The 24041-nt window shown below is 40.7% G+C and overlaps 1 protein-coding gene across 1 annotated transcript; it reads left to right on the top strand.

Moving 5' to 3' along the window:
• Positions 1-20450: 20450 nt before the first annotated feature.
• Positions 20451-21275, top strand: LOC139535304 (CD209 antigen-like protein C). The gene has a single exon (XM_071334611.1). It carries the CDS (start codon positions 20451-20453, stop codon positions 21258-21260), a length of 810 nt encoding a protein of 269 aa, XP_071190712.1. The 3' UTR covers positions 21261-21275.
• Positions 21276-24041: the final 2766 nt, after the last annotated feature.

The raw sequence follows: 24041 nt of genomic DNA, 5'->3' as shown, positions 1-24041 counted from the left end.
GTGTAAAAACTGTTGAGAAGCCTTTTTGTCCTAGACTTGGCACTCCGGTACCACTTGCCATGCGGTAGTAGAGAGAACAGTCTATGACTGGGGTGGCTGGGGTCATTGACAATTTTTAGGGCCTTCCTCTGACACCGCCTGGTGTAGAGGTCCTGGATGGCCGTACGCAGTCAGAGCCTTGCGGTCAGAGGCCGAGCAATTGCCGGACAAGGCAGTGATGCAACCAGTCAGTATGCTCTCGATGTTACAGCTGTAGAACCTTTTGAGGATCTCAGGACCCATCCTGTGCTCTGTCGGCAGCTGACAGAGGGGCGGCTCCGCATGACAAATGGCAGACACAAAACGGCTGCCACCTCTGTAATTACGCTCATCTTCTGCTGATTGAAAACTAATATGGTTACTTGAAAAATAATAATTGGGGGATTGTTTTACTCATACATTTTAGTGAATATTATTACAACCCAGGGCAACGTATGTAATGATAAGAACACTAGGCCTTGTGTTCCAAATTGCACCCTATTCCCTAAATAGTGTGCTAGTTTTGGGACACAGAAGTTGCTGTGTCGGTCTTAAATGGGTCAAGAAATAATATACAATCACCAGAAATTGATAATTGATTTAGAAGTGCTACTGAGGTGCTAACACCTACACGAGTATGCCCTTGTATTTGCATGTGTAAACAATCTTGTGTACTTGATTTAGAGGGAGGTCACCGACCAATAACATGGGAGAAATGCATTCAGGAAATCAATAGCTCCCGGCAGTATTATGCTACTGTGAATCTGTGGCATTTTATAAAACACCTCAATCTATCACGCTGTCTCAAAATAGTGGTGGGTGTGTGTTGAAAGAGCTCTCACTTCCTCCAAAACCAATAAATATTGTTCTGTAAAACAACACCTTCAATGTATTTGTCTGAACATTGTTTATATAGCTGTGGGAGAAAAAAATTATTGATGATTGAATGCAATATTTCATCCTTATACACTTTGACCATATATAGCCCAGTGGTATCAAGTGCTTTGCTATTTGTGTATCCACAGTCCCACTTTGAGGGATAAACAGTTTAATTTGCAAAACATCTGAAGTACCAACTGCCTGAGAAATATTGTTTACAAAGGGCTAAATTCCTAAGATGAAATCAATGGTTGACACGCTCCGTGACTTCTATAAAAGACAAAAAAAAGCTGTTAGAAGCCCCTGAAGTTAGAGAATGGAAAATGCAGATTGTGGTGGTTTGAATGGAGAGTGGAGACAGACTTACTTTGCTGTCTGCCAAACAAATCACTTTGTATTCCGTGTTTGGCCTGGTCAGGACAGTGTTTTCAGCCATCAACCACCCCCAGATCTGTCTAATTTCAGTTCTGATATGGTAGGAGAATACAGGCAAATATATTGATACAAGTCACCTCGTCCTAGAGAGATTTACACGGTTAGCAACACGTCACGCCAGGGTCAGCCTACATGAAACACAGCCCTTATTTGAAGTGACTCTAAAATGTTTGACCGCTAGTTTTTTTTATGGTTATTGTGACTTATACTGTGGTACTCAATACCTTGTTCAAAGGCACGTAAATCTTTTGTCTTGACCAATCACCCTCTGAGTGGCACACATAAAATGTTTCAATTGTATCAAGGCTTAAAAATCCTTCTTTAACCTGTGTCCTCTATACTGATTGGCTTTAACAAGTGACATAAATAAGGATCATAGCTTCACCTGGATTCACCCGGTCAGTCTATGTCATGGAAAGAGCAGGTGTTCTTAACGTTTTGTATACTCAGTGTATGCCATTTATTAGACGCTTCTATCCAAAGAGACTTACAGTCATGCATGCATACATTTTATGTATGGGTGGTCCCGGGAATCAAACCCACTATTCTGGCGTTGCAAGCACAATGCTCTATCAACTGAGCTCCAGATGAACACCACATATGGTACTTCTGATGTATAAATACCATCATGTTAGCTAATGATATCCTGGTGTTGAAGCACTGCTAAAGCAAAACTAATCGAAGGGCAAATCACTTGCTTGATTCCGGAATGTCCTTAGTGTTTGCTGCCTGTTGCTACTAGGACTAGAAACAGTATACAAATACCAGTGTTTACCTACATCTACAATGCATCTATGACCGGAAGGTTAAAAAAATTGAGCCAGTGAAAATCATACCTTAAGTCCTGTTGTCCAGGCCTGCCAAGTGATGATCCAAACAGTCCACAGGTTAAGGAGCAGTTCAGGATTTGAGCCAGTTTGCTACAGCAGGACAATAATCCTGCAACAACAGGAAATGTGAAATATTATGTGGATTATAATTCATTTACATTTTTGTAGGGGTTGATACATTTTTCGTAAGGGAAAATCAAGATACACACTTCAGAAGCCTTTTTAAAACTCAAATACACTACTAATTTGAAAGTTCTGCTGCAACAGATTGATGAAATTAAGATCCTACATATTTCTGTATGCTGTTCATAACAAGTGGGAAGCTGGGGAATTACTATTTGTAAACTGTGAGCAATGAGTTGTGTGCGTTCAAGCGCTTCGTACTCATTGAGAATGCTGATTAGCTAATGGCCAACAAGCTGCATCAACCATAAACTAAAAGTACAGGTATAATGCTCACAAACAATGTATAGTGTTAAAAACAAATGAATAGATTGCTTTTTATAATGTTTTGCTGTTGCATTTAACTGCCCGAACATGCTGTTTCCTTAGCATGTCACATCAGAGTCCAGCAGAGCTCAGAGATTATAGACAGGTTTCCCACTAGAAATGACCAGTGGCGTGCTGGTATTTGTGAATTGATTAGACATTGTGAACGCAGAACTGATCCCCTGGGGATCTTCCTGTGTCTGATCACACCACGGCCTCTCAGCTCCCTCTACGACAACTGAAGGTCAAATATATCCCGTGGAGGAAGTGTGGGTTATTGTGCTGGGCTTTCATTTTAACCCTCTTTGCCGTAGCTTTTACAGTGGTGCCTGAAATATTGTTCTGTGGTCAACACTTCAGCCCTGTCCGTAGAAAAAACTCCTCACAGTATTTTCAACCGGCCCCTATTCCTATGTCCCAAAGACTTGGAGAGGAAACAGCTGATGCAAATGCAAATCTCCTTCTCAAGCACTCCAAAGGCTTTCGATTGCCTAGCTTTCATATACTGAATAAAAATATCAACACAACATGCACAGTGTTGGTCCCATGATTCATGAGCTGAAATAAAACATAAAAGATCTCAGAAATGTTCCATACGCACAAAAAACTTGAGATGCAGTAAATTGTGCAGTTTTGTCACACAACACAACACCACAGATGTCTCTAGTTTTGAGGGAGTGGTCACACCTGATACAGGCTTGTTTTCTGATCCACGCACATACCTATATTTTAAGGTACAGTTGAAGTCAGAAGTTTACATACACCTTAGCCAAATACATTTAAAATCAGTTTTTCACAATTCCTGACATTTAATCCTAGTAAAAATTCCCTGTCTTAGGTCAGTTAAGATCACCAGTTCATGTTAAGAATGTGAAACGTCAGAATAATAGTAGAGAGAATGATTTATTTCAGCTTTTATTTCTTTCATCACATTCCCAGTGGGTCAGAAGTTTACATACACTCAATTAGTATTTGGTTGCATTACCTTTAACTTCTTATGGCTGGGGGCAGTATTGAGTAGCTTGGATGAATAAGGTGCCCAGAGTAAACTGCCTGCTACTCAGTCCCAGAAGCTAAGATATGCATTTATTAGTATATTTGGATAGAAAACACTCTGAAGTTTCTAAAACTGTTTGAATGATGTCTGTGAGTGTAACAGAACTCATATGGCAGGCAAAAACCTGAGAAGAAATCCAACCAGGAAGTGGGAAATCTGAGGACTTATCTATCTTATCTTATCTATCTTATCTATTTCTGTTCAGGAAGGACATAAATAGATAGGGGGGTGGAGTTGCAGATTACATGCAGAGTCATATTCCAGCAAAACAACGTAAGGACTTCATGTTGAATGGATCAGAGTACATTGGTACAAGTTTTGAACTTTGAACGCTATTATGGGTAGGAATTCGAACATGTCCGCCTCTTTTGTTGAATCATATTTATATATTTATTACAAAACCACACGACATCGCAAACTACTTTATTAATGAATATTTTACAGGCAATGTGGATAGGTTGAGGAATGTTATGATTCCAACTGATGACTTCATGTCATATACCCTTATAAAAGATTATATCATGAAGGAGAGGCAATGTATGTTAGAATTTCACAAAGTAGAAAGGGAAGAGGTAGAAAGGATGTTGTTGTCTGTTTCGGATGACAAGTCACCTGGTAACCAAATATCTACCCCATTCTCTCATATTTTTAATAATGCTTGATTTATGGGGTGTGCCCAGAAGTCTGGAAAGTCAAAAGTTATTCCATTACTTCACTGGTTCTAATAGTCGTCCCATAAGCTTGCTGCACGTGTTAAGTAAATTATTGGAAAAAATTGTATCTGTACAAATCAAGGATTATTTCTCATGTAACGGTCTGATAACTGGTTTCTAGCACGCATACAAAGAAGGGCATTCTATGAGTACAGTCTTAGCACAAATGACTGATGATTGGTTAAAGAGTATGGATGACAGGAAATTAGTTGGTGCAGTGTTGCTAGATTTCAGTGCTGCTTTCAATGTAATTGATCATGAACTGTTACTAGGTAAACTCAAAGACGATGGTTTTAAGTCTGCAGCTCTATCCTGGATGCTATCTATCCAGGAGAAGGAATTTTTGCCTTTAATGTGTAGCTTTTAAAACAGTAAAGATATACACTGTGGTGTTCCTCAAGGAAGCTGCCTAGGCCCACTTCTCTACTCTATCTTTACTAATGATTTACCTTCAGTAATGAACAAAGCAAGAGTGGTCATGTATGCTGATGACTTTACAATGTACAGCGCAGCATCAGAATGTAATGAGCTAACAGATGTACTGAGTAGTGAGCTAAGAATGGTGTCTGAGTGGGTTGATATGAACAAATTGGTGTTGAACATTTCTATAACGAAATGTATTGTATTTGGTTCAAGATATATGCTTACTGATGATCACCAATTGAATTTGTTGAATAATAGAACGCATGTAGAGAAAGTGAAAAAACGAAACTACTAGGCATCATGTTGGACGCAGCTTTATCATGCGGTTGTGAGGCTCTGTGGTTGTGAGGCCGGTTGGATGTACTGCCAAATTCTCTAAAATGGCGTTGGAGGCGACTTATTGTAAAGAAATAAACATTAAATTATCTGGGAACAGCTCTGCTGGATGGTCCTGCAGTCAGCATGCCAATTGCACGCTCCCTGAAAACTTGAGACATCTGTGGCATTTTGTTATTTGACAAAACTGCACATTTTAGTGGCCTTTATTGTCTGCAGCACAAGGTGCACCTGTGTTATGATCATGCTGTTTAATCAGCTTCTTAAAATGCCACACCTATTAGGTGGAGGGATTATCTTTGCAAAGGAGAAATGCTCCCTAACAGGGACGTAAACAATACTAACCTTAGCCCTAACCCCTAGCCTAGTTAACGTTAGCCACCTAGTTAACATTAATGTTAGCAACAACAAATTGGAATTTGTAACATTTACATATTGAATATTCAATACATATTGTATGTATTGAAATTTGTAACATTATCATACGAATTGCAATTCGTAACATTAAAATACAAATTGTAATTCATAACATATCATGCAAAATAGATGATGAACATCCACAAATTAATATATACCATACGAAACATAACATATCACACCAAATGGAGTGTACGGATTTACATACAGAATAATACAAAATGCTATGAGAGCAGGTTGCAGCCAACCTGCAGCAGCGTGCAGTCAAAAGAAAATGAAATGCTTGTTAACTACATGATTAATTAAATGAGTCTGATTTCAACAAATCAACTGTTTTAGACTATTGTATTTTAACCAAGCAAGAGAAAAAAACGTGCCATCACAACTGAGCTGATTCAAATAACCAACTCGTCATCAAGCTTTGATTATTTGAATCAGCTGTGTAGTGCTTGGGCACCCAGGGTAGTGCCCAAGGTTAGGCCCCAGGACTGGGTTTGGGAAACCCTGCCTTACAGTACTGTCCAAGCACACAGTGATTTACGGCAGAGTGGCGGATTGTGGGCATGCGCCTGTCACAGAGAAATGCACCAGCTGGTTGACAGAGCGCCGGACCATCTCTATTGCCCTTGTTTATGTCCTCTTCCCACTGGAACATCCAATTTCTCCACTTTGATGTCAGAGTAGACCGTTCCGGGTAACATTCGGATGACTACCACCAAATTAGCTCGCATCTGACGCACCAGGGCTGTCCCCTATGCGTGTCCAAAGTAATTCCCACCAAGGTGGTTGAAAAATAAAGGAAATTCACATGAGCACCACAATGCCTATTCCACCTATGCTGTACCATGGTTTTCCAGCACACAGCTTTGACCTACTACAGTAGCTGTGTTGGTATTGTACTTCAAACTATGTGTAGGCAGGTTGCTTAGGATTCAAACCTTAATTCATACTCTTCAGAGGGATAATGGACTTTACAGTGTCTTGCTATTAAAATTATGTAAACAGGGGCCTCCCGAGACACGCAGTGGTCTAAGACACTGCCTTGCAGTACTTGAGGCGTCACTACAGACCCAAGTTTGATCTCAGGCTGTCACACTGGCCGTGACTGGGAGACCCATGAGGCGGCGCACAAATGGCCCAGCGTCTTCTGGGTTAGGGGAAGGTTTGGCCGGCAGGGATTTCCTTGTCTTATCGCACTCTAACGGCTCCTCGTGACGGGCCGGGCACCTGCACGCTGACTTTGGTCGCCAGCTGGACAATGTTTCCTCCAACACATTGGTGCAGCTAGCTTCCGGGGTAAGCGAGCAGTGTGTCAAGAGGTAGTGCGGCTTGGAAGGGTCGACAACTGCTCTGCCCACAACCGTAAGGCTCTCCAGAGGGTAGTGAGGTCTGCACAACGCATCACCGGGGGCAAACTACCTGCCCTCCAGGACACCTACACCACCCGATGTCACAGGAAGGCCAAAAAGGTCATCAAGGACAACAACCACCCGAGCCACTGCCTGTTCACCCCGCTATCATCCAGAAGGCGAGGTCAGTACAGGTGCATCAAAGCGGGGACCGAGAGACTGAAAAACAGCTTCTTTCTCAAGGCCACTGTTAAACAGCCATCACTAGCACATTAGAGGCTGCTGCCAACATACTGTCTCATCTCTAGCCACTTTAGTAATGAATATATTGATGTAATAAATGTATCACTAGCCACTTTAAACAATGCCACTTTATATAATGTTTACATACCCTACATTACTCATCTCATATGTATATACTGTACTCTATACCATCTACTGCATCTTGCCTATGCCGTTCGGCCATCGCTCATTCATATATTTTTATTTACATATTCTTATTCATTCCTTTACACTTGTGTGTATAAGGTAGTTGTTGTGAAATTGTTAGGTTAGATTACTTGTTAGATATTACTGCATGGTCGGAACTAGAAGCACAAGCATTTCGCTACACTCGCATTAACATCTGCTAACCATGTGTATGTGACAAATACATTTGATTTGATTTCTCCGTAGAGACCTAAAAATAGCTGTGCAGCGACGCTCCCCATCCAACCTGACAGAGCTTGAGAGGATCTGCAGAGAAGACTGGGAGAAACTCCCCAAATACAGTGGTGGCAAGCTTGTAGCGTCATACCCAAGAAGACTCGAGGCTGTAATCGCTGCCAAAGGTGCTTCAACAAAGTACTGAGTAAAGAGTCTGAATACTTATGTATATGTGGTATTTCATTTTTTTGTTTATAATAAATTACCAAAAGTATCTAAAAACCTGTTTTTACTTTGTCATTATGGGGTATTGTGTGTAGAATGATGAGAGAAAAAATATCTATTTTAGAATAAGACTGTAACGTAACAAAATGTGGAAAAAGTCAAGGGGTCTAAATACTTTCCAAGGCACTGTATACTTAGAAAATAACCTCATACCTACTCTAAAATATGGTGGTGAATCTTTGATAATATGGAGTTGTTTTACTTCCACTTGTCCTGGGGACACCTCCCAATGTTTTCTCCAATCTCATAAAACATTATAGACAAAGGCTACGTCCCGTTATCCTCACAAGTGTTGAAAACAGCATTGATAATAATTCAGGCACCTATATTTTAGCAATTTCTGTATTACTTGTTAAAAAAATTTTTTTTCTCTAAGCAATTGTATTAGTATAAAATTATATAATTTCCCCATTTTTTGGAGCATACAATTGTTACGCCCTGACCATAGAGAGCCCTTGGTTCTCTATGGTGTAGTAGGTCAGGGCGTGACTAGGGGGTGTTCTAGCTCAATATTTCTATGTTGGTGTTTTGTATGGTTCCCAATTAGAGGCAGCTGGTAATCGTTGCCTCTAATTGGGGACCATATTTAGGTAGCCATTTTTCCCACCTGTGTTTGTGGGACATTGTTTGTGTATGTGCTTGTAGCACCACTGAGGTTATGTTTTGTTGCTTTTTTTATTTTTATTTTTTAATTTTTTTGAGAAGTTTCACTGCAAATAAAGATGTGGAACTCAACACACTCTGCGCCTTGGTCCCGTCCTTATTACGAATGTGACAGAATATCCCACCAAGCAAGGACCAAGCAGCGTGTGACGGAGGTAAAGGAGTTTTGGACCTGGGAAGAAATTATGGGAGGTTGTGAGACCCTTCCTTGGAAGGAGACACCAAGGAAGGAGGAAGGACAGCGACCCCAAGATTTTTTTGGGGGGGTGGTCGGCGGAGCAGCAGAGAGTGGAAGAGCGGGTCATCAGTCCGGTGCCATCTGTGCCAGCTCCCCGTACTCACCCTGAAGAGCCAGAGACCGTCAGGGAGGCGATGGAGAAGTTGGGAGAGAGAGAGAGATGAGAGAAATGCTATGTAGGTGTGTTCTGCACGGCATCCGACCTGAGGAGCCTGTCAGCAGTCTGGTGAGTCCTGTGACAGCTCTCCGCACCCTTCCTGAATTGCGTGTCACCAGTCCGGTGCCACCTGTGCCGGCTCCACGCACCAGGCCTCCAGTACGCCTCCCCAGTCCGGTAAGTCCTGTGCCAGCTCCCCGCACTCTCCCTGAAGTGCGTGTCACCAGTCCGGTGCCACCTGTGCCGGCTCCACGCACCAGGCCTCCAGTGCGTCTCCCCAGTCCGGTACGTCCTGTGCCAGCTCCCCGCCTTCCTCTGCGCCAGTGCCCAGTCCAGGCACGGTGTCCAGTGGGGGTGAAAGGTTGATGCCATTTGTGTGTATATTGGGGTGAAAGGTTGATGCTGTATGCATGTGTGTTGGGGTGAAAGGTTGATGCTGTGTGCCTGTCTGTTGTGGTGAAGAGGCGTGGGGGGAATGGGATGTTGACCTCACCCACCTCTCTTCAAAGTTCTCATTTAATAAAGGTAATCATTTCTCCCTGATGAGTGTCGACACAGCGTCCCGCCACGCTCCGCTTTACGACCCCTCCACCATCGACACCTCCCCCGCTGGCTGCCACCACACTATTTTCCCCTCCAGCAGTTTTCAATTTAGATTATAAAAACTAGTGTGTTCTTTTTTTAGCACGCTGGAAAGTAAATCTGAGGACAGCTGTGAAGTCACGGACAGTGTGGAGCCTTATGGGCCCGCGCCTTTTTCAATCTGATCTGAACTCAGGTGGGTGTCAGACCCGTTGTGTGGACAGGGGGGACCGTTGTTACCGTAGCCTTTTGAATGTCAATGGTTTATGTTGAACTTTTCAATTTCCTTGTTAGTTCTTTATTCAACCATTGCAACCTTTCTTTAACCTACAAGCAAATATAATATTTATGGCATTTAAGTGAAATTAATAACCAATATTTTGATAACAGTAATCTATCAATGACTTCGACAGCATCTACATCGACGAATATGGAGGTGATGTCAACAGTGGCATAGTCATTGTTTTCATGTTGTCGCTTCTCCCAATGAATCTCTCATCATAATGGTATAAAGAAGCTGTTTCCAGAAATGGCCTTAGTTTTGCTCTCCATATTTGTATTTAAAGATATGAACTGCTAAATCAACAACGAGCTAAATAACAAATGGAACTGTAAAAACCCTCCAGTAATAGAGCCTTCTGCCATAAATTAACATCCCAACATTCATATCACCTTACACAAATGTGATCACACACTACTTTTATTGACGGTGTATAATTGAAAAATGTGGCCAAGAAAATGGTGTCTGACCTGCTGCTTTCTTTCGGGTGATTTTCATTTTCTAACTTCCATTGAAAGAGGCATTTGCTGAGCAAATAGCTTTGATTCATTGCAAAGCCGCCTGGCGGAGTTGCTGTTCCGAGGCCTAAAATGAGTTGCAGTTCCATGGCCTAAAATGAGTTGCAGTTCCATGGCCTAAAATGAGTTGCAGTTCCATGGCCTGAAATGAGTTGCAGTTCCATGGCCTAAAATGAGTTGCAGTTCCATGGCCTGAAATGAGTTGCAGTTCCATGGCCTAAAATGAGTTGCAGTTCCATGGCCTAAAATGAGTTGCAGTTCCATGGCCTGAAATGAGTTGCAGTTCCATGGCCTAAAATGAGTTGCAGTTCCATGGCCTGAAATGAGTTGCAGTTCCATGGCCTAAAATGAGTTGCAGTTCCATGGCCTGAAATGAACAGAGATGGAGAAATCTAACATAAAAGCACAATGGTACTAAGTGTCCGTGGAGGCAGGGAATCGGGGGGAAAACGGAGTTCTATCACCCACAATTTTAATATGTTACCTTTAAAGGCTAGTAAAGGAGCTTAGCCTAGATGTACCCACTAAAGTTGAACAGCTGAGGTATTGCGAGAAGAAATGTGGCAATATAGCCTAGCAGCCGCATAATTTAATAAACTATGGAAGTGTATTTTTTCGCCCCACAGTTAGCCTAATGGTTAACTAGCGAGCTAAAGTAATTTACATTTAGTTAACAACGATAATAAGTGATGCATTCCAGTGAAGCTGTGGTTCAAATGAGGCCTACACATACTCATTTTCAAGCATCATGCCATGAAGAAGTGCTGTATACTATTGCCTACCCATGTAAATATAATGACACAGTTAATACTTTTCCCCATACTGTATAATTGCAGGCCCATTTTGTGCCATATATCAGTTGCCCTTTGAACATAATTACTATCACTTCCAAAGGTTAATTTCATTATCCTTTCGAAAGGAGTAATGTCATGCTACAGAGGTAGCGCTTTTAAGGCTAAATGCTAATAATCACTATTCATAGAACAAAAGGTCAACTCACTTAGTAATAAGAATTGAATGTGAATAGGTCAGGTGACCAGCTGACTGGTTGCCACCATACATTCCACAACAGACACAGCAGCCATTTTGACCTTCAGCTAATGTGATCAAGATGCTAATTTGGAATGAACCATTATTTTCGCTCTGGTGAATTGGAATAAGCCACGTCTATTCAAGGCAATGATCCTGAAAGCATTAATCTCAACTACACTCTTAGAAACTTAAACTTATCAAGAACTTAAATGGGTTCTTCGGCTGTCCCCATAGGGGAACCCTTTGAAGAACCCTATTGAGTTCCATGTAGAACTGTTTCCCCAGAGGGTTCTACATGGAACCCAAAAGAGTTCTACCTTGAGTTCTACCTATCAGTTCTACCTATCAGAAGTTTACATACACTAAGTTGTCTGTGCCTTTAAACAGCTTATAAAATTCCAGAAAATGATGTCATGGCTTTAGAAGCTTCTGATAGGCTAATTGACATAATTTTTGTCAATTGGAGGTGTACCTGTGGATGTATTTCAAGACCTACCTTCAAACTCAGTGCCTCTTTGCTTGACATCATGGGAAAATCAAAAGAAATCAGCCCCCCAAAAAACGGTAGAACTGCACAAGTCTGGTTCATCTTTGGGAGCAATTTCCAAACGCCTGAAGGTAATGCATCTGTACAAACAATAGTACGCAAGTATAAACACCATGTGACCACGCAGCCGTCACACCGCTCAGGAAGGAGACGCGTTCTGTCTCCTAGAGATGAATGTACTTTGGTGTGAAAAGTGCGAATCAATCCCAGAACGACAGCAAAGGATCTTGTGAAGTTGCTGGAGGAAACAGGTACAAAAGTATCTATTTCCACAGTAAAACGTGTCCGATATCGACATAACATGAAAGACCGCTCAGCAAGGAAGAAGCCACTGCTCCAAAACCTCCATAAAAAATCCAGACTATGGTTTGCAACTGCACATGGGGACAAAGATCGTACTTTTTGGAGAAATGTCCTCTGGTCTAATAGAACAAAAATAGAATCGTTATGTTTGTAGGAAAAAGGGGGAGGCTTGCAAGCCCGAAGAACACCATCCCAACTGTGAAGCACAGGGGTGGCAGCATCATGTTGTGGGGGTGCTTTGCTGCAGGAGGGACTGGGGCACTTCACAAAATAGATGGCATCATGAGGGTGGAACATTTTGTGGATATATTGAAGCAACATCTCAAGACATCAGTCAGGAAGTTAAAGCTTGGTCCCAAATGGGTCTTCCAAATGGACAATGACCCCAAGCATACTTCCAAAGTTGTGGCAAAATGGCTTAAGGACAACAAAGTCAAGGTATTGGAGTGGCCATCACAAAGCCCTGACCTTAATCCTATAGAAAATGTGTGGGCAGAACTGAAAAAGCGTGTGCGAGCAAGGAGGCCTACAAACCTAACTCTGTTACACCAGCTCTGTCAGGAGGAATGGGCCAAAACTCACCCAACTTATTGAGGGAAGCTTGTGGAAGGCTACCTGAAACATTTGACCCAAGTTAAACAATTTAAGGAGAAGTTTATCTAAAGTTCCATGTATAACACTTGTATTTTCATCAACATTTATGATGAGTATTTCTGTAAATTGATGTGGCTCTCTGCAAAATCACCGGATGTTTCTGGAACTACTGATCATAACGGGCCAATGTATACTGAGATTTTTTGATATAAATATGAACTTTATCGAACAAAACATGCATGTATTGTGTAACATGAAGTCCTATGAATGTCATCTGACGAAGATCATCAAAGGTTAGTGATTAATTTATCTCTATTTCTGCTTTTTGTGACTACTCTCTTTGGCTGGAAAAATGGCTGTGTTTTTCTGTGACTAGGTACTGACCTAACATAATCGTTTGTGGTGCTTTCAACGTAAGCCTATTTGAAATCGGACACTGTGGTGGGATTAACAAGAAGTGTATCTTTAAAATGGTGTAAAATACTTGTACGTTTGAGGAATCTTAATTATGAGATTTCTGTTGTTTGAATTTGGTGCCCTGCACTTTCACTGGCTGTTGTCATATCAATCCCGTTAGCGGGATCTCAGCCATAAGAAGTTTAACAAAGCAATTCATTTTCTTGGCTATGATTTGCGTTGTGGTCTTGGTTGTTCTTAGTTGAAAGAAATGTAGCGTAGGTCACTGCAGTGTTTGTCCTGTCTGAAATCTAGCTACCTCGTCTTAACGTTACCTTAGTTTGATCTGTGCAATGCAAATTAACGTGATTACCGTGGCGGGTTTCCCAAAATGTGTTGGTTTTAAACGTAACATTAGCTAACTAGTTATGTCTTGTGTAAGAAAGTATGATATACTGGCTGTTCTGATAGCTGTACTTCTGTACAAAGTATTATATTGTCCTATGTTTTCATCTAGTGGCGAATATGGGTTCTGTTAATTTGCTAACTTTCGGTTCAGAGCTATTTCCTGTCAGAACAATCCGAGAGACAAGCACTACTTTTCTGTCTTACTAGGCCTTGGTTAAAGATAAGTCTTTAAGTAGTTTTGAGTTATTAGAACATGCTTTTGCTAATTCAAATTGTGTTTCCAGAATATATATTTTTGACATGTTTATTCTAGTTTTTTAGAATAACTGTTGAATGTGAACAGGGGTGGCAGGTAGTGGTTAGAGAGTTGGGCCAGTAACTTGAAAGGTTTGCTGGATCGAATCCTTGAGCCGACAAGGTAAAAATCTGTCATTCTGCACCTGAACAAGTGTCACTCCCTGACCTTAGAGATCCTTTTTATGTCTATATTTTGGTTTGGTCAGGGTGTGAGTTGGGGTGGGCATTCTATGTTTTGTGTTCTATGTTTTTTATTTCTGTGTGTTTGGCCGGGTGTGGTTCTCAATCAGAGGCAGCTGTCTTTCGTTGTCTCTGATTGAGAACCATACTTAGGTAGCCTTTTCCCACCTTTGTTTTGTGGGTAGTTGTTTTCTGTCTTTGTGTCTGTACCAGACAGAACTGTTTCGTGTTGTTCGATTTTCGTTTATCACTTTGTTATTTTTGTCATAGTGTTCACTCCTCATTAAAAGGCATGAGCACTTACCACGCTGCGTTTTGGTCTCCTCCCTTAGACGATCGTTACAACAAGGCAGTTAATCCACTGTTCCCCGGTAGGCTGTCATTGTAAATAAGAATGTGTTCTTAACTGACTAATTGTGCTCATTCACTTAACATTATGTGTTAGCATGCTATCTATCGTTTCGTGACGGAATTTAGCTTCTTTGGTTTTTGGATGTATCAAGCTATTTTAAGTGTTCAGATATCTCTTGTGACAGAGCTAAAACATATTTATTAAGATATATGGACACTTAGATTGTGTGAATGTAAATAGGGACTTTTTCTCATACATTTTCTCCTTTCTGTATCTGTTACAGTTTTGCAAACAAAATATATTTTACTAAAGATTCTTAATGGTACCAATGCCTCCTGATTCTTTATTGGAAGCTTGTAAACTGTCTGCCAAGCTATGTAGCTTACACTTTGTGAGGGCAGAATGCTGGGCATACCCATAAGCTAACGTTACAGTCTTACGTTAGCTCAGGTTACTTAGCTAGCTAAGCTTAATTGGCTATCATAGCAGTCAAGGCTGTTCGCTAATTTAAGTTTGTGCATATTTGTTTGTGCTCCGATTACACGCAAGTGTCTAGATCAACAGTTTACACATGATCACTTCAGCCTTATGTGAAAAACCTTACTTGGAAAAATATAGCTAGCTAGCTAGACTTTGTCACTTTTTGGTTAGCTACCTAGCTAACGTTAGCTGGTGTAATGTTACATTAGCTAGCTAGCTACTACTAACTTTTTTGGACTGTTGGTTAGCTAGCTACCATTCAGCTGACTGGTGTTAGCTAGCTACAGAGGCTTTGCTGCTGGACTTTGTACAAGCAAGCTAATGTAAGCTAGGTAACATTAGCTAGTTAGCTACCTAACGTAAACTCACTCACTTTTGTACATCGCCTTGGTCTGTCCAATTGACCTTATTTTAGCGCCCCCAAAACGTAATACTTCCAGATCAACTGTAATGGCAATACCATTGTAAAGCACACTTTCTCCCCTTTCCAACAAAATAAATGACATGACCTAAACGCTGCCCGTTTCTGCATGATTCAAGAAGGCAATGAGCCTCGTCGGGTCTTTTTTTTAAATGGCGGGTGGGGAAGCGAAACTAATGCGTGATAGTGAGAAGGAGAGATGTTGTGTGGGAAAATTGCTTTTTTTCACTCGATTTGTCCAACTTATCACCTTATCACCTCTAAAATGTAAATAAAACACTATAAAGAGTTTATATAATGTGTGATTACATAACTATTTGAAGCTTTGTGTCGAATTTGAATCTGTTTTTTAGGACGGTGCTAAAGTGATCTTCAGAAGTAAATAGTTTTTTGAGAGTCGTGATCGCTTAGTGACGACGCAAAATATGACTAGGTATCCCCCCTTACTGTCCATTTCTTGTTTTTAAACGATGAGAGAAGTGCTACACCTGGTGGAGAGAGATTGTAAGACAGAAATAGTTGCTTTATGCGTGCTGTACGTTACGGCATGACACGTCACGATGTAACGGAGGGTCAGTTTTTTCTACTTTTCTCCAATATTATAGAGCCATTACTATGTCGATCAACGCTTGAATACAAACGTAGTTCACACCCCAGATTTTGAAGTCAACAGTCGCTACAGTCTCATTAGTTTTCTTTGCAGCCTCGTTTGAATGTCGCGGTTGCGCACATTTGTACGGAATGTGGTGAGTTTACGTTAGCTAATCAAAATATATGCTTGCATTTATTGATTAACCTCAGCTTGCATACAGTGTCCTAGGTTTGTTTGCATACACTTCTGACTGGCAGCGAGGTGCAAGCAGCTGTATTGTTGCCAAGCAACTGACCAGGTGTTAGAACGCTCAGCTTCGGCTAAAAAATATGTTAGCACATTGTTGTTTTTTAGTCGATGGAAATGTGCATGTGAGAGCGATAAATTATAAATGCAATAAAAATTGTTGCACCTACACATTTTGTCAATCCAGCATTTTTTAAGTCCAATGGTCACTTGCTGCCATGTTGTATTGCTACTATGTTGTTGTCTTGTGGTGTTGCTCCCATGCTGTGTTGTCATGTGTTGCTCCTATGCTATGTTGTTGTCTTAGGTCTCTCTTTATGTAGTGTTGTCTCTCTTGTCGTGATGTGTGTTTTGTCTTATATATTTTTTTGATCCCAGCCCCAGTCCCCACAGGAGGTCTTTTGCCTTTTGGTAGGCCGTCATTGTAAATAAGAATTTGTTCTTAACTGACTTGCCAAGTTAAGTAAAGGTTAAATAAAAATGTTATATATTAATGGACGCAATAGTCTTGTCGACGTCTAGAATTTGAGCTAAGTAGGCACAAAAAATAGTCTTAAAAGCCCCTTTTATCTCAATTTCCGCCTGACTGACGTGCCCAAAGTAAACTCAGGCCCTGAAGCCAGGATATGCATATAATTGCTACCATTGGTAACAAAATGGTAGGAGAAAATCCAAAGAAAAACTAACTGGATTTTTCTTTTTTGAGACCATGCTCTTACAATGGAAAGTATAGGGGCATACTGAATTCTAGCTACCATGATGCAATTCCTTTGGCTTCCACAGGGTGTCAGCAGTCTATGTTCAAGGTTTCAGGCTTGTAACTTCCAAAATGAATAAGAAATATCAGTTTTAGTACAGGGACACAGTCTTGGACATTCGTGTTTGGGTGCGCGATGAAGACAAGATGCACCTGCTTAAATCGTTTTCCTATTGAACATACTTCTTTCCGTAAGAAATATTATAGTTTGATTACTCCTCAGATACCCTAAAATGTAGACAGAAATGTATTTTGACTTGTTGAAACAAAGTTTATGGGTAGACTTTCGGATTCCTTTCTCTGCATGAACGAGTGGATTACTCAAATCGATGGCGCCAACTAAACGTTTTGGGATATAAAGAAAGATTTTATCTAACAATATGACACTACATGTTATAGCTGGGACCCTTTGGATGACAAATCAGAGGAAGATTTTCAAAAAGTAAGTGAATATTTAATCGCTATTTGTGAATTTATGAAATCTGTGCTGGTGGAAAAATATTTTGATGTGGGGCGCTGTCCTCAAACAATCACATGGCATGCTTTCGCTGTAATGGCTACTGTAAATCGGACCCTGCAGTTAGATTAACAAGAATTTAAGCTTTCAACTGATATAAGACACTTGTATGTACCTAAATGTTTAATATCCATCATTTTTATGATTACTTATTTGAATTGCACGCCCTCCAGTTTCACCGGAAGTTGTCCCGCTAACTGGACGCCTATCCCTGAGAGGTTAAAACTCAATTGCTAATGACACAGTTAGAAAATCTGGTATGTTGTTCAACCAATGAGCTTCAACAAACTATTGTTGGGTCCATAATTATGTTCCAGCCCCCTGACCATCCGCTCAAGAGAAAAATTGTCCCTCGGCTGAATCTAGTTGATTATCTCTGACCTAGGATATACCTGACATGTTTGTATGATTAATGTAATTGAAATGCATGTTAATGTTTTTCACACTGTTCATATTCAACAGTGCAACTAACACTGGTCTATAACACAGTCATTTGATGTGTACTTCAAGGTCCTGACTGGTTAATGCATCATTTTTAAATAGCCTCCTAGTGCGGTGCGTTGCAATAAAAGGGCCACTGTTGAATTAGGGCTTTCTAATGCCTCTGCATAGGTGGCATATAACTAAGTGTCACTATTTCTAATGAAACCATGTAATAAACTAGTAATAAACTAGTAATAAACCACCTCCCCTCAGCACAGGAACTAATTAAACAGCAAGAGAAGATGCAAAGATCCAGCCGGGGGTCAGAAAAAGGAGTGGGTTCTCTGTCAATGTCATGAAGTCTCTGTGCATGACATGCCAATAGCTTAGCCTAGCCACCAGGCTGCTTTCCCATTGTCTCGTATACCTGGGAGACAAAGAACAGTATTGGGTCCTGCAACAAATATAGAAAGTTCATTTGTTCTTCTTCAACTACAGAGCATCAATCATATGGGCAGCCTAAGTCTCTGGTCCAACTCTCTGGGAGGTCTCCACTGTAGTGTAAAAATAATTGCTCTCCTGTGTGTGTGTGTGTGTGTGTGTGTGTGTGTTAGCTTACTGCATTCGGCCCATAAATTGCAATAGGAAACAGAGATGGATGTTCAAGCACAATGTTAACCTTAGTGGAGAAGCAGCAGAAACCTGTGTGTTTCTCCCCTCAAGACACATAATTCCGTTACATAACCAAGTAGCTCAATTTCAAATCATACCTGAATAGAGTTTTGTTGAGCTTGATTTCATGCGTTACTTTGGTAAATCTTTCAAATCAACAGAGAATATCTGTTGAACATATACAGTGTATTCACAAATAGACATCAAGATGTTACAGCAAATATTACAGAAGCTGGGTTCACACCATATTCAACGGTATACTGATATACTGTGTTTCTAAAATTGTATACATCTTGGATTGATTGGCAGCATGACTACAGGAGAGTTAATTACTTTTCCATAACCATTTACACATTTTAATAATTTAGCAGACACACTTATCCAGAGCGACTTACAGGAGCAATTAGTGTAAAGTGCCTTGCTCAAGCGCACATGGACACATTTTTCACCTAGTCGGTTCGGGGATTCAAACCAGCGACCTTTTGGTTACTGGCACATTGTTCTTAAGAGCTATGTTACCTGCCAACCTTTCCATAACCACTCCATTATCCCTCATCTATTCACTCTCGCATTCCATATTATGAGCATTTCAATCTCATCCATCCATTTCAGGCCTGCTGAAGGCCACGTTCATTTCACAGGTCAATTCATTTTAATTACCCAGCATATCAATAGCCTATCATTGGGGTGGAACTTAAAGCTCTGACACCCACTCACTCAGGCCACGAGACAGACATTTTAAATGTGACTTGCCAAGACACGTCAAATATCTGGGGTTTGAGATGATAAATGATAGTAACAGCACTTGTGTCTGAAGCTTTACATGACTCCTTAACTTTTAGTCTAGCCTATCTGTACCTTTGTCGACAACGGCAATAAATTGCAGCACTACATTTTTACTATGCGTGCTACTATACATGTCTGTATCTGTATCTCATCCCTTATCTGTAACCAGTTCTCTTGAACGTAGTGGTTTTGCTCACTGCGGTGAAGCTAATTTGGCACCGACTGATTTAGATTAATAGCGAGCCCCGCGCACAACATCTGCAGCCAGCCAACAACTGTTTTAGCTGCTCCAGAGCAGTAGTAGCCAGCTACCCTGCATTTCAATGAAGGCCCTGGTACTTACTCAACATTCAACGTGCAACACTGTGATTGTTATGGCTGATGAAGGACTCATCTCCGACGCTTTTTAATAGGGACAACAGCGAATGCCCAAAGCATACCATCACCATCGGATGAATGGATTTTAATTGAGAAGAGTAATGTTTTAATTACAACCGGCTGGTTTGGAGGGCCTCTCGATTTTCCCCATTTACAGAACTTAAAATAAGTGTCAGATATACAATTAAAACAAGCACTCTCACATCCGAGTTATCTTGTTACAGGTGCAACAATGCGAAACCCGCAGACTGCTCTTGCTAGTATACGTTTTTTTATTTAAGCTTACTTGTTAGCTTTTTGGCCTTCGTCAGAGCTTTTTCACATATCATATACGCTGATGATAGTTAAAGTAGATAAAGTGATATCAACAACTCAAACATAAACTAGATCGATGGCAAATACTGTTATAGAGACAACTGACTTGGCCTACTGTCAGTTATTTTGAAGCTTTAAAAATAACTCTGGAAGGATCAAGACAATCATACAGCAATGAATTACAAGAGCACATGCATTGACAACATCCCAGTCCATTACTACAACAGAATACAGGAATCCGATATTAACAGACAACAGAGAAGTCACACAAGACATCTGAAGAAAGTCACACTTCTGTTTGACTGCACAAACATTGCTATTTATAGTCTTCCTGATATTACACTTTCCTGTCCATATGTTAAGTCTCAGACACACTGTACCGCTTGAAACCTGACAGAGTCTGTCAGGTACAATCCCAGAAACTGTTTTTGACAATTGTGATGTCTAATGAAATCTATGCCAATGTAGAGTTTGATAATGACAATGTTGAGGATCTTTATACCAATTATGAGATCATCAATTCTCATGACTCCAGAAGCAAGACAAAGGACGTCTCCACAAAGAGTAGACCACTGGCTACGAACCCAGGTACTGAGAGCTCAGAGAGGAGATCCACCAGAGATGCTGCAGTGTGTCTGGGGCTGCTGTGTGTTCTCCTACTGTCTGGGATCATAGGCTTGTTTGTCTATTATAATGGAGTGATGGGCAGTTCTGAAGAGAACATCTTAGTTTATAAAACCAACTCCTCAGCTGAACAAAACCAGTTGCAGACCAAGTACAAAACCGTGACTAAAGACAGGGACCAGCTCCAGGTTGAAAGAGACGATCTTCAAGCAAAGCTCTCGGTGGTAGTACAAGACACACAACAGGGATGGAGGTATTACAAGTCCAGTTTTTACTTGACCTCTACTGAGAAAACCTGGGAGGGGAGCAGAGAGGACTGTCTGAGTAGAGGAGCAGATCTGGTGGTAATAAACAGCAGAGAGGAATATGTATTTATCCATGGATTGAATAAGGAGACGTTCTGGATTGGTCTGACTGACCGAGTTGAAGAGGGGATCTGGAAGTGGGTGGACAGCACAGCACTGACCACAGGGTACTGGGGCAAGGAACAGCCTAATAATCAGAACGGAATGGAGGAGGATTGTGCTGCGCGATGGTCCGATCTTTCTACCACAGACAACGGCTGGCATGATGCACCGTGCAACGAATTGCACTTTTGGATATGTGAGAGAACTGCATTCCTGTAACTGAACTGTAACCAAAATAGCTAATACAGCAAATTATGCCTCTGTCACATTTATTTAAGATAGAATTGTGTGTGTAAAGTTATAAATAGTCTAGTTCAGTAAATATTCAGTGTCTTTATTTCAAATGAAGTGTTACAAATAGTACAAACACTATCACGAAGGAAAGTACAAACACTATCACAAAAGAAAGAGGAAACAGATTTTAAAAGACAGCTGAGAATAAAGATGTGAGATGACACTTTTGTTTTGAGACCATTTTACAAGACGTGCACGTAAAACTTATCAACAGCCATTAAAACTTCTTATGGATAGGGGGCAGCATTTTCACATTTGGATGAAAAGCGTGCCCAGAGTAAACGGCCTGCTACTCAGTCCCAGTTGCTAATATATGCATAGTATTAGTAGATTTGGATAGAAAACACTCGTAAGTACCTAAAACTGTTTGAATGATGTCTGTGAGTATAACAGAACTCATATGGCAGGCAAAAACCTGAGAAGAAATTCAACCAGGAAGTGGGAAATCTGAGGTTGGTCGTTTTTCAACTAAGCCCCTATTGAAGATACAGTGGGATATGGGTCATGTTGCACTTCCTAAGGCTTCCACTAGATGTCAACAGTCTTTAGAACCTTGTCTGATGCTTCTACTGTGAAGTGGGGACGAATGAGGGGGGAATGAGTCAGAGGTCTGCCAGCAGCCACGAGCTGGTCACGCACATTCACATGAGAGGTAGCTCCCGTTCCATTTGCTTTTCTGAAGACAAAGGAATTCTCCGGTTGGAACATTATTGAAGATTTATGTTAAAAACATCCTAAAGATTGATTATATACTTAGTTTGACATGTTTCTACGACCTGTAATATAACTTTTTGTACTTTCCGCTGGACTTGCACGCGATTTGTTTACCAAACGCGCTAACAAAAGGAGGTATTTGGACATAAATGATGAACGTTATGGAACAAATCAAATATTTATTGTGGAACTGGGATTCCTGGGAGTGCATTCTGACGAATATCATCAAAGGTAAGTGAATATTTATAATGCTATTTCTGACTTATGTTGACTCCAACATGGCGGATATCTTCTTGGGTTGTGTTGGTCTCTGAGCGCCGTACTCAGATTATTGTATGGTTTGCTTTTTTCGTAAAGTTTTTTTGAAATCTGACACAGCGGTTGCATTAAGGAGAAGTATATCTTTAAATCTGTGAATAACACTTGTATCTTTTATTAATGTTTATTATGAGTATTTCTGTGATTTGATGTGGCTCTGTGCAAATTCACGGGATGTTTTGGAGGCAAAGCCAAATGTAAACTGAGGTTTTTGGATATAAATATGAACTTCATCGAACAAAACATACATGTATTGTGTAACATGTTGTCCCGGGAGTGTCATCTGATGAAGAATATCAAAGGTTAGTGATTAATTTGATCAATATTTCAGCTTTTTGTGACTCCTCTCTTTGGTTGGAAAATCGCTGTATGCTTTCTGTGCCAAGTTGCTGACCTAACATAATGATATGTTCTGCTTCCGCCGAAAAGCTTTTTTGAAATCGGACACTGTGGTTGGATTAACGATAATTGTATCGTTAAAATGGTGTCTAATACTTGTATGTTTGAGAAAATTGAATTATGAGATTTCTGTTGATTGAATTTGGCGCCCTGCAATTTCATTGGCTGTTGGCGAGCCAGTCCTAGACAGGTTAACACACCTTGTTATTCATAGTCTTCCTGGTAAGACAGTTTCGTGTTCATTGGTGGCTAGTAACACATACGGTATATTAAGTCCCAGAAACATTCTACAGCTCTGATTTTAAAGCACTGAGTCTGTCAGATAAAATCACAGAGAGTGATAGAAAATGGCGATTGCACAGACAATGATAGAAAATTGCTCTATAACCTGTTAGTTCATATGCCTTGCCATCGTGATATAGCCCTAAGGCTGAGACAACAAGACACTAAAGCAGAAAAAAATTCAACTACACATGTGTTCGGTGAAGTCCACAACACATAGCATGTAAATAGGCAGGAGGCAGTCGCAGGTTTAGAACTACTGAGTTTATTAAAGCACTATATATATATATAAAAGCGGAATGAAACCCAAAGTGCAAAATAACGCAGAACGCCTGAGCTGGACAGGAGGGGGAGCCAAAGCGAAGGCTGGTGTGACAGTAACAAACAGCTACATGACCTATAGCATGGTCAAGCAAGGTAATGTTTCTGACATTTTTGGATGACTGAACAACTATTGATTTAGAACCACGGAGAGATACCGCAAGTCACAAAGAAAACAGGGGCTGCCTCCACTATTCCAGCACTATTTCAACATAATCTAATCACCTATGCTTCGTATAATACAGTGACAACTAAAAGATACCAAAAATGATTTAGTCTATTCAACTTAAGCTAAATATGATTTGGCTGTCCATGGTACTGATTTCTGTGTGTGTGTTTGTAGTGTGTGTGTGTGTGTGTGTCTGTGTGTGTGGTTAGTGCGTATGTGCAGGTAGAACAAACATGTTGACTCACCCTACTTGTAGAGAAACGCTAATTCCATTATCCTCTTTCATGTTGCCTAAACGGTCTTTGACTCTGTCATACAGTACATGCATTTAGTTTTTGTTGTCCTAGGCTACCTGTCTAAAATGCTTGCTTGCTAGCTGAACTTCCTTTCATGGGCAACGCTGCACCAGGCCAGCTAGTAAACATTAACATACTACATCTATCTACATGTTGAACTTCCATCCTCTCAGGCCAGGGCCACAATGTATGAATTTTTGTTTCGAT

Source organism: Salvelinus alpinus, chromosome 12, assembly GCF_045679555.1.
Source record: "Salvelinus alpinus chromosome 12, SLU_Salpinus.1, whole genome shotgun sequence".
Lineage (NCBI taxonomy): Eukaryota > Metazoa > Chordata > Actinopteri > Salmoniformes > Salmonidae > Salvelinus > Salvelinus alpinus.
Note: the sequence above shows the minus strand (reverse complement) of the source record. Positions and strands in the feature narration are given on the sequence as shown.